Genomic DNA, 12601 nt, shown 5'->3' on the forward strand with positions numbered 1-12601 from the left:
ACATCACAGTACAGCATTTAGGCATTGTTTTTCTCCTTCTGATTTGTGGATTCCAGGGAAAAAACCCAGGTCTTCAGCCTTGGCAAAATGTTACTTTACGTACTGAGCCATCTCTTAAGTAACTAATACACCAATTCTTTTGGTTACTCCTCCTAAAGTGGCTAAATTATGTACTGTCACTGTATTTAACCTCAAGATTAGCAATAGGATTCTATTGTCTATCACAAAAGAAATTAAAATATTCTGATTGCTATTTTATTACTAAGTTTGGCATCATTCCTTACATATTTCTTAAAGCCAAGTGGCATTCCTCCACTACAGAATGTTTGATGCACAGGGATGAATGTCTGCCCTTTTGAGTTAGTAAACAGGTGTCTTTATCAAAGCAAAGTAGAAGTCTCAGGCATATTTAGAAACCTTAGGTAGAGATAGTACATGATTGCTTCTTATTTATGATTTTATGATGGTTTGAGTTACTTTCTACTGAGGTTCAGTTCTTTTCCTACTGTGTCTAAAGCATATAACACTTTCTTGTCCTTATCCAGATTTTCATTCACTGCTACTTTCTGTGCCAATTTGTTTTTGTCAACGACATAAACCTTGACATATAGGAACAGGAAATTTAAGATGAGAAATACCTCCATCAAATTAGCCTGTGTGGTTTCTGTGGGTCCATGTGTCATATTGCTAGTTGTTTTAATAGGGCCACATCCCTGTGGACAGCACCATTTATGACCAGGGGGACTGGACTGTGTGAGAATAGTAGTTGAGCAAGTCTGGATATGGCAGTAAGCAGCTTTCCTTGATGGTTGGTCTCTGCTTTAGTTCCTGGCTGCAATAGAAACATTCTCTGGTGTATATTTTTTAATACTAATAAATTTAGGGTTAAGAAGGGCTGTTATCAAAGGTTTTTCTTGCTGCATCTTTCAGGCTCATCATATGATTTCTATACTTAGGTCTATTTATGTGATGTTTTCTGTATTGATACATTGAAACAACTTTGTAACACAGAAGGATTCCATCTTGGTTGGGGTGAATGATCTTTTTGATGTGCTGTTGACTTGTTCCACAGTGTTTAATCTACTCATTCACCTGTTGATGGATACCTAGATGGTAAAGTCTAGTATTTTGTAGTATAGGCTAGTAGAGGTGACAGTTTAGGTATGGGGAAGAAGAGGGTTGTGAGTTTTGCTTGTATATTTATCATTTCCTTCCTCCAACTGTCAGGAGAATGTCAACGCTGACATTCCTCTGTGGAAAGAAGGAAATAACCTGCCTGTTGTATCAGTCAGACCTGTAGATAGACTAGGGCAATGACTTCTGAGCAGGGTCCTTTTCTATTCAGAATTGTGTACTGTCTGGCTTTATGATTCTGTTGCTGCTAAAAAAAATCAAATGCAATTGAATTTGTACTCAATTTGATCTGGATGAACATTTTACTATTTTTCACAAACTGATAAAAATTCTATTCTAAACTTTCATTATTTCTAAATTTCAAAGTATGTCATGATAAGTGTACACTGTAATTCATTCATCCTGGGTGCTGAGTGAAGTCTCTAAATTTGGCAATCCATTTTTTTTCAGTTCTAGGAAATACTTTAATAATTTATTAATTATTTCTTCCCATCTGTTTTTCTTCCCTGCCCATCTGGACCTTCTATTATTTGGCTTTAGAAATTCAGGAACTGACAGTCATATGGCTTGACATTTTTTCTTTTCTATATTTTATTTTATGTTTACTTATTTATTTTCCATATACTTTTCTTACTTTTGTATCCTGTATTGCTGTTGGATACTTTAAGGATCATATCTTTTAAAATAAATTCAAGTAGAACATTCTATTTTTTATAAAGTCTATTCTTGGTTCATTTTAAGGATTAGCTGTGGTCTCATTTCTATGAGTGTAAATCAGTAAGTTACAGGGCTATTTTGTTTTGTTCCTATAGAACTTGTCCCCACTGTTTAATCTCATTTCACATTGTTTACATGTTTATTTTGAACTGATGATCCATATGAGGGTTTTCTCAGCTGTCTACCTCATGTAAGCTTTCATCTCTTGATTAAGAGAGGGACACACTTTGTGGTGACAGTTCACACGGTCAAGTCCAGTTTTCAGGAGGCTATGACAGGGGCAGAACTAACAGATGACTACAAGTTCAAGGCTAGAATGGGCTGCAAGATGAGGGAGATAAAGAGGAGGATGAGAAAAGATGGAACAACAAAAATCATGCTTTTGTATTTCAGATCATTGGGTAAATGTCTTCAACTGTAAGCTTCACTGAGGATGACACATGTGAATGCTTTTTAGTAAACTCCCAGTATCTTGTTCAAAAGATCCTTAACACAAAAGCTAATGCTATGACAGTGAAAAATTTTGTGTGGTTGTGGGAGGACAAGCCACAGTGTCAGGGATGTTCTTAGTCTTCTAAATTCAACATTTTCCATCTCTGTTATGAGTGTATACACTTCTAGACTTTTAACATGATTGTACATTGGTGGGTAACTAGTAATCTAATGATTGATCAAATAAGACCTCTGTATTCTAGTAATAATTGTAAGTCTTATATTGCTAGGTACTTGGAAATTTATGTACAAAGGGAATTTGCCCAGTAAACAATATTTCCAGCTTACTCACCTAAAAGCTTAGAGTCAGCTTTCAAAGAACCACTAAACAAGTTCCCATTATTTATATAACAGGATGTCTCTATTTTTGGACTACATCTCCAGAACTCTACATATATATTTTAAAATCACTAATTTATAGTGGGTTCAAAAATTTTAAAAAGGAGCAAGATTGTATTTAAGTCTTCAATACTCCTTATTAAACAGAAGTTAACTTAAGAGAAAAATATTTTTATGGTAGTATGTGCATTTTATTTTAGCTTTCATTTCTTTTCTTCCCCGGTCTTTATCATTTCTTACTGTATATTGCTTCAGCATTTTGCTTATACATGTTTTTTAAGGCCTTGAGGAACATCACATTGTATTTCATAAAATATTTACATTTTCCAATGTGTCAATAAAATAAAATCACTTAGTTTCTAAGGCTATGTAAAAGTCCTGAGTAGGAATCTTGCCAAAGATGATCTGAGAAAGGCAAAAATGCAAATGCAATTATGTTCTCCACCTTACATAATCAGGGGATTTTAAATTAATATGCATAGATACAACTACTACATAGAAACTGATAAATACCTGGGGTCCTAAGAGTGAGAAAGCTGTCCCTACTGCTCACCAGCTGCAGTACAAAGGAGAGTGGTCCCTGTACCTAACCTGGGTAACACAATAGAACCTTCCCTAAAGGTGTAGTGTTGGAGAGCTGACCCTGAGGGCATGAAAGCAACAGAACTGTTCCCACCCACACTTGTTGCTGCAAGAGGTGAATTAGCCTGGACAATGCTGGAGAGCTCACCCTGGTGGTGAGGACAGGGAAGAACTGGTTGGAGGACCAACCAGACAGCTGCGCAGACCCAGATCCAGGGTTTGGCCCACCCCAACATCTACTCCACCTATGATCGGCTGGAGCACATGAAGGGACCTGACCTTCAGACACAAAGCTGCAGTTTCTCTACAACAGGAGACAACAACAGGATATCCAGGAAGAGTTCTAGTGAGGGCTCAGAATTGACAGTGTAGTAGAAACCAGAGACCTAGAAGGAAACCAATGACTCTTTGCAATGAACACTTACAAGTAAAGATATATGGACAAAGGGGTTTACTGTGTAACTCACTGTGTCATACTGCAGCTTCCATGATGATATTCTTAATCCCCCTCCCCCTTTTATTTTTTTTTTCCTTTTTTCTCTGAAATTTTGTTTTAGTTAGGGGAGAGTTCATGGGCAGGAGGCAGATGCCAAGGGATGGGGAAATGAATGAGATCAAGGCACATAATGTAAAAGACATATAGAATAAATAAAAAGAAAAGAAACAGATAAATAGAATCGAAAAACACAAATTATCGCTGTGCAGCACTTTTTTCTATCTGAGGTGGCCTGGTCTTGAATCACAGAGAGGCCTGTGTAGTGCAACCATGATTGATTCTGAAGGCCTACCCCTTTGCAGTTGCCCACCACACCAAGAAGCTACTTGACTTTGTTCAGCAGTCAGAAAAGAGTCAGTTTGGCCACCAAAACCCTCAATAGGGGTATCTCTGAGTTCATTGTGATGGCATGAGATGCTGAGGCCTTTGAGATCATCCTGCATCTCCCACAGCTGTGGGAAGACAAGACTCTCCCCTATGTATTTGTGCCTGTGTGTCTCTAGTTCCGGCTTCACCTGTTCTGTCACAATCAAAGAAGGCTTTCAGTGAAAGCAGCAGATCCATCCCATTCATTGAAAGGCTCCTGATGTACACATGCGGCTTCTACCCCTTCCCGTCAACTCCCACCTTAGTTGTATATCATATAGTTGATTAGCATGTATTGTTTTCAGCCATATTTGATCATAATATTGTGCTACATTTGGTTTAAGTATTTTTAATTTGTCTTCCAGTGATGCATTGTCCCCACATCCTCTCTTTTACTATTGTTTTTTAGTCACCCTTAAAAAAAGAAAATAAAATGCTACCTAAGACAGGTGAGAGACCAAATGTCAGCATTTAACATCTGGAAGAACCAGAAACCTAAGGGAGTGACAGTGTCTACTTTCCTTTGCAAACTCCTCCTTCATCTGTGCAGAGCAGGATGACAGTAACTCATACCTTTGTACACTGGATCTCTGTAAATGTCTCCATGACTGAGGAGTTTGCTTTGAGTAGCAGTTCCCCTCACACCTATCATTTAAAGCAGAAGTTGGATAACATTATACTTATGTCAAAGTGCCATTCATCAACGTTCTCCTATATTCTTGATGTAACTTTATAATCTTACCCAACTCTCAACTGTGCTCTTAAGGGTTTTAGGGCAGTAACAATTCAAACAGATGTTCTGCAGGCACCAGAGACAGCCTGGGTGGGTTTGATTGACTGGATATTGAAGAGAGTCAGGAACAAGGATCAGTCTATTGGGGTCAGAATAAAGGATTCCAGGAAAATTGTGGCTATTTGACTGGAATCTACAGCAGAGACATTACAATCCTGAAAACATCCTCTCCTTAGTGAATGGGGATTTTTCATGGAGCAATTTGACACCCACTGTGAGAGACCTTACCATTTTTGTCCCACAGCATAGATCAAATGCATTTTTTTATTACTTGAAGAGCATTGTAGGGGTTTGTTCATTCTTGAACCTCCTAATAAAGAAAAATGCTTATATTTTATTTTAAGTGAAAAGGAAATACAAACTATTGAAATGCAAACTATCAGTGAGATATCAGGCTAGATCGATAGAAATGCATGTTTATTGTTGGAGAAATATAGAATAGTGTATTCACTTTGAAATTATGCACTTACCATTTGATAAAGCATGTGCACTCCTACTATTTACTAAACCAGTGGTGCTCACCCTTTTTAATGCTCTGTCCTTTTAATACAGTTCCTTATGTCATGATGACCTCCAACCACAAAGTTATTTTCATGGTTGCTTCATAACTGTAATTTTGCTACTGTTATGAATCACAATGTAAATATATGTGTTTTCCAATGGTCTTAGTTAACACCTGTGTAAGGAGTTGCAACCCACAAGTTAAGAACTACCATTAAAATACTCTGAACATGTAAAACATATCTGAGAACATTTGTTTATGTGATCTTTATAAAGTCAAATATTAGAAGTAACTTAGACATTTTTCAATAGGTGAATGAATAAACAGATTGATAATCTATAAAGTAGGATACTAGGCAGCACTAAAAATGAAATTTCCTAAAAACCCGTGAATAGATATGGGGCAATCCATAAGGCATATTGTTTAGTAAAGAAGAACACTAAATCAGGCCTGAAAACATACACACAAGTAACATTATATGGATTGAGCAATTTATATTTTGGAATATATACGCATACACATATACATATATGCATGAATACCATTAATGAAAGAAGATAACATTAATTTGAGAAAAAATTGGGAAAAAGTATACGGAAGGGTTTTAAGTTAAGAAAAGGAAGGAAAAATATAATTATATTATAATAAAAAAAAACTGTTAAAATGGGATACATAATGTTTAATTTCAAATATAGGACATTCTGGAATGCTCTAAGATGGAGACCAGAGGTTGCCAGGGGCTCAGGAGACCAAGGACAGAAAGAAATGGTTGCATAGACTCACTCTCAAAGAAAACATTTGACAATGCCCAGCCATGGTGCAGTTCTTGCTACAACATTGATGGAATATGCCGATGCTGGGGAGCCTGTGTGTTCCAGGTGGTGGCAGATTGCAGGAGACGTCTCTGGACTTCTGTTTATTTTGTTTTTAAAAATACACTATTGCAGAATTAGCTGAAGATCTCATAAGTTGTTCCAAATAAGATAGGGAGACAGTACCAAATCCAAGGTAGAGACAACCTCTCTTCTCATGGGTTGTCTTCAGTAGGGACACAGGAGCAACACCAGGAGATATCACAGAGGTCACAGAAAGGTCACGCTGTGTAGTCCTCTGCATGCCTTCCAGTTGTTTGCTACACTTGTCACATGCCATGAAACTTATGAGAAATGAAACCATTTTGTTACTTTACAATATACAAAACAAAATTTTATTTTGGTTTCCCAACTTTCTATACGTGGGAGGCAAATTATCATGAAAATGGATGCTTGCAGCTCTAAATCAAAATATATAATTATGGAAATGGAACTTTTGTATCTTCCCCCACTTTCTGTATTCCTTGTTTCTCTTTTTCATTTCAATTTTTAAAGGTTTTCATTATTTTTAACTTTTTGGCATCTGAGAAAAATATCGTGTTAGAATTTCTTGGCAAATTTAGGAGTGTTATTTTGAAGCACACTAGTTCAAACACTTCCTTGATGTACCTTGCCTGTGTCTTTATTTTGTAATGGGGTTTGTTATGTAGACCATGTTGGCCTAGAACTTGATGTCTATCTACATCCATTTATAGAATTCCCAGAATACAGGCATATAATACCCGCCCAGTCTCAATAGACATTTTAACGCAGTTTGTTGGGAAAGACAATTATTATAACAATTTTATATGTATATCCTATTGCTAGATCCATAATAACTTATCATTTTTAATCATAATCACTGCATTCCTTAATCAAATTTTTAATACCAGACACTTCCAGTGCCATGTGTACTGAACCTTCTCAGCAACTGCATGATAACATTATTAACTTTGTTGATATTTCTCTCTTATTTATTTAAGTAATACATAATGAATTCTAATTATGTTGTTATTTGATAAAAAATGAGGCTTGAGCATTTAATTAATTCGCTAATACCATTATCAGGGAAGACTGATAATAAAATTTTAGGTTTTAAAAGTCAAAGTTGCACTTACCCATATGAAACAAAATCAAATAACAAAGCCTTAGATTAATAGATCAACTTACAATATATAAGTCAAAATTAGTTTGTATTTGGTATAGTTGATATTTTAGATTATGTAAATATTTTTAAGTTGAGCATTGTCAATATGTGATACTTCAATGCAGGTGGAAAATAAATACATCTTGGTCATTTTAGAGACATCTAAGTGTATTTTACATACATCAACTTCAATGCTTTAGCAGACAAGTTTAAACAAAGGGATTACATTATTGAGAGACTAAAAGCAACTTGTTAGTTACACCTTGTTTTATGAATAGAAGATCAGGTCAGACAAAACTACAGTTTAAAAACAAAAGAAAATGAGCCCTCTTCTTCAACTAAATTGTTAATAAATTAGAGTTGCTATTAAATACATCTTACACTTCAGCATCACACGTTAGGAGACAACATGTGAAATAATGACACTAAGTAAATGATATGTATATATTCCATATAATAATTAACTCAGGTCACCTAATCTGTTGTTTTCCCTCCCCCATTATCATTTTAAATCTTGATTCAGTCTTTTCTCCATATCCTGTCATCATCAGCTTTCTGAATGCTCATTGTTTAAATACCTCTGTTGTTGTTGTTTGTTGTTTTCTTTCACTCCTTTGGGGGACCACCAGTCATTCCCAAATAAATCACACACAGAGAGTTATTCTTAATTATAAATGCCCAGCCTTAGCTTGGCTTGTTTCTTGCTAGCTTTTCTTAGCTTAAATTCACTCTATCTGTCTTTTGCCTCTGGGCTTATCCCATTCTCTTACCCCTGTAAATCTTATTCTTACTCTGTGGCTTGCTGTGTATCTGGGTGGCTGACCAGGAGTCCTCCTCCTTTTCTGGCTTCTTCTTCTCCCAAATTTGTCCTTCTATTTATCCTCTCTGCCAGACAGCTATGCCTATTTCTCATTCCTGCCTCACTATTAGCCATTCAATTCTTTATTCGACATCAGGTATTTTAGACAGGCAGAGTAACACAACTTTACAGAGTTAAACAAATGCAAAATAAACAAAATTAACACATCTTAAAATAATATTCTATATACCTCAGCTGTGTTGAGTGCATTATGACATCTACCTTGGTGCTGTGTCTCTTTATCTTTTTTTGTGCCCTTTACCAAGTCTCTAAATCTTTGCCTCTAAAGTACTATCTTATTCCCTTTGTAAAGCATTTGAAGAAATTATCAATTATTTTTTTTGCATTCCAGACAAGTTATATCACAACTTACACATAAAAAAAATTCACTTTCAAAGGTTTCACTCAATGTTAGCTATGTATCTAATATTATCATATATATATATAGCAAATTATGATTGGGAATCTATGACAAATGTCTTTAATATAATATTGTGTAACTCTGCTTTTTGGTGTGATATTTAGCTTTTAATGTTTCAGTGTTTATAATTTGAACATTTAGTAATACTAGGAAGGCACAGAAATTATCAAATGATGCAAATATAGAGTCCACTGTTGGAGAAGCAAATGCTGCTTTACCAAGCTACAAGTCAATCCTTAATTAAAATTAATTAAATGTGTTATCTGACTCTACTTCAAAAAAAATCTTTGACATGCTGATCAAATTTAATTGATTTAACATTAGCTGAAACTTAAATTTAACATTAGTTATGGTTAATTACTCTCACAAAGGATATGTCTTTGCTTTTCATTTACATAAATAAACTTTCTCAAGGAATTCATATAAATCAATTGCAGCCGGGCGGTGGTGGCACACGCCTTTAATCCCAGCACCCGGGAGGCAGAGCCAGGCGGGTCTCTGTGATTTCGAGGCCAGCCTGGGCTACCAAGTGAGTTCCAGGTTCCAGGAAAGGCGCAAAGCTAAACAGAGAAACCCTGTCTCGAAAAACAAAACAAAAAATCAATTGCATTTATTTTAAATGCAGTAGCAATAAGCAACAAAAACTTCTAACTAGAATGTAAAATACTCTATTAATGTACACAAAATGGCCAGCACTTTCATTGAAATCTCTGAATCAGAACAGTATATAAAAGCAAGAATCTAGGAATAGAGACTCTTGGAGACACACATCAATCTCAGTGAATCGGAAGGAGCAATCTGTTACCAAACCAACATTAGTGTACCACATAGCCACCTGTTATCACACCAACCTTGTGTACCATATAGTGCCACCTGTTATCACACCAACATTGGTGTGCCAGGTAATGCCACCACCTGTTATCACACCAACATTGGCATACCAGATAGTACCACCACCTGGTACCACAACTCAGCCAAGGGAAACTGCGAAATTTTTATGAGCTACCTCAGCTTTACTAACTGGTGAAATTATCACTCTTTTAATAAACCACCACTTAATAAATAAATACTTTCTTGATAAATTTTAGTATTTACCTGTAAAAATAAAGATATAAAATTATCTAAAACATAATAATGACAGAAAAATTCCTGATAGTCTGTCAAACAGCATACTGTGAAGGTATTAGGATTCACTGGGAATAGCAAGCCCAGCCCCCTACTCCATGCAAGTTTATCATCATCCTTGTCCCTTAATATGTAGGCTAGACCAGACTTAATCATCTAGCATACATACACCTCTGACACCCCATGAAACCAATACAAGTAATGAATTTTTTTAGTTTCTGGGAACTGAAGAACATGTTCCTTCCAAACCTCTGTCATAATATATGGTGGCTATCCCAATGCAGCCCCCTGTCCAGGTTAGAGATCAGTTTCTCTCTCTCTCTCTCTCTCTCTCTCTCTCTCTCTCTCTCTCTCTCTCTCTCTCTCTCTCTCTTCTGTCTGTCAGTCTTCCTGTCTCTCTCTTTCCCCCTCTCTTATCAGTCTGACTCTTGTATGCTATTATATCACACCTTTGTACTCCTAATGCCCTCTCACTTCAAGGCCCAATCATGATAGCCTCTCTCACATCATCCTGAGGTTCAATATCCTAATAATTCTTATTCTGTAGGGTGATTTCATATCAATTCATTTCCCAGTCTTAACATTCTGACCTGTACTTTTTATATAGCATACCATCTAGCATCTCCCAAGATCCCTTGCATATGGAAGAGGAGGGTGGAGTAGTGGCTGGAGTCCTGCTACCCTCTTGCCTACTGCCAAAAGCTAAGCTATCATTTCTCTGTAATAGTCTGCTCAGTTATTTGCGATGACTACTGAGCAAAGTAGTCTCTAGCCCAAGATGGTGCTGGAATGGTCATGTTATGCCCAGTAAAAGAAAGAGCACACTACTACATGATTTTTGAGCTCTGTATCACTCAAAACCAAAAAAGACTAAGCATCCTTCTGCAATGTGATAAGAAGGTTTTTTTTATACACAATGGAAACAGATTAGAGAAATTAACTTACTGGCAACCAATAACAACCATGGTATTTGGGCATGGCATGAAGAGTTGTTACTTAGTTTGGATATGATATGATGATTTGAAGGCCTATGGTTGATGGAACTCTGGCTATTTCCACTTGTCAGCAACTCAGCTATTTGTTAAAGCTGTGTACCCCGAGATTTTGGTTTGGTCTATATATGTCCTGAGTTAGGTTACTGTTTGTACTATGCCATTGATATTGGTATGCTTTTGTATAATTTTAATTTAGCTGATCTAAATTGGACTTGTAATCAAAGTATGAAGATTAAAATTAAAGCAATTTATGAGCTTAATTTATAATATCAAACTAGTGTTTTAACTTTTCTCAATTGTATTTATGTCCCATGAAGTTGATTTTGAAGGGCCAATAATAATAGCTAAGAAATAAAGCTTCATGCATGTAAAATCCTTTAGTGTTACTCAAGGCGCACTTTGAACTCTGCTTACACATTTATTCTTGTAATTATTATGGTGACATCAATAGGTTCAATAGGACTCCAAAGATTAACTCCAAACTTATAGTTACATAGACGGACCTAGATAACCTCAGTGGGTCACAAAACAAAAATATCAGACATGAACATGAGAAAGAGATTTGTAAAGGGGACGGATAGTAAGAAGAGATGGGGGGGGTGAGACTGGTCAATATGCACTGCATAGCACCTTCAAAATGTCTAATATTATACTTAATAATAATAATAAGTCCGCAAATTTCAATGTACTCTGAAAAGGGAAAGTAGAACTCAAGGAGAGAAACTGGAGAAGAATCTGACAGCATTTGAAATGGTTCCTCATTTGGTTTTATTGCAAGTTCCTTCATTGTGTATTTGAATTTCTGTAATAGTTTTTGAACACACTGTTCACCTGATATTTTGAAATGAACTGGTTATTTCAACAAGAGAACCAAATGATTTCCTTTTTTTTTTATTTCCAGAATTTCTAATTCAGGATGGCCCTTTTGGATCTTGTGAAAATAAGTACTGTGGCTTGGGGAGGCACTGTGTCATCAGCAGAGAGACAAGGCATGCAGAGTGTGCCTGCATGGACGTTTGCAAACAGCACTACAAACCCGTGTGTGGATCTGATGGGGAATTCTATGAAAACCACTGTGAAGTGCACAGAGCTGCCTGCCTGAAAAAGCAAAAGATCACCATCGTTCACAATGACGACTGCTTCTTTAAAGGTAAGAGCAGGGTGAGGCCTACACTGTCATAAACCTCTATCTTTCCTATTCTCTGTTAGTGCTGTTAAGATTTAAATATAGTATGATTTTATCTCTAAAAAAGTGTGAAAAAAAAAGGAAAATGACAAAATAAGATTAACAAAACCAAGAAGCATCAGTGTACAGAAATTTGCATGGATAGAATTCTGATATTCATTTATGAGAATAAAGCTGGCCAATATCTGACTCACAATTTAATATAGCATTCAGCATTGCACCATATGGCTTCCCAATCATGGAGTTATTATAGGGACAGAGGGTAGTCAGTTTAGTCTGTAGATAAAATCTCCCCAGTGCAAAACACCTAAAATGCTATTGAAGACACAGGGAATGCCAAGCCATGCTCTGGCAGTTTCTCATTTCTTCTTGATCTGCAGAACAGTTTCAGTTTGCACCACATAACTCAAATTATATGGGACCTCTAATTACTCACTTCAATAACAATTGTGTCATAAGAAACTCAATTAGCAAATCTGAGGCACTGATGGTTTAACATTTTAAAGTGTTATTGTTTGCATTCATACAATTGAAATGATGGTCTAGTGAATAGTACTTCTGAATTAGTAATGAGATATGCCACTTTATCATGTTCT

At 36.1% G+C, this 12601-nt stretch overlaps 1 protein-coding gene across 4 annotated transcripts in view; it reads left to right on the top strand.

Annotated features, from left to right (window-relative positions):
• The window catches only part of Fstl5 (follistatin like 5), a 567974-nt gene that overhangs the window by 212134 nt on the left and 343239 nt on the right, over window positions 1–12601 (top strand). For all 4 annotated transcript variants that reach the window (XM_037206672.1, XM_037206671.1, XM_028867183.2 and 1 more), the window contains exon 4: window positions 11721–11969. In XM_037206672.1, the coding sequence (XP_037062567.1) occupies window positions 11721–11969 (249 nt within the window). The remainder of the gene's footprint in view (window positions 1–11720; window positions 11970–12601) is intronic.

Source organism: Peromyscus leucopus, chromosome 6 (genome assembly GCF_004664715.2).
Source record: "Peromyscus leucopus breed LL Stock chromosome 6, UCI_PerLeu_2.1, whole genome shotgun sequence".
Lineage (NCBI taxonomy): Eukaryota > Metazoa > Chordata > Mammalia > Rodentia > Cricetidae > Peromyscus > Peromyscus leucopus.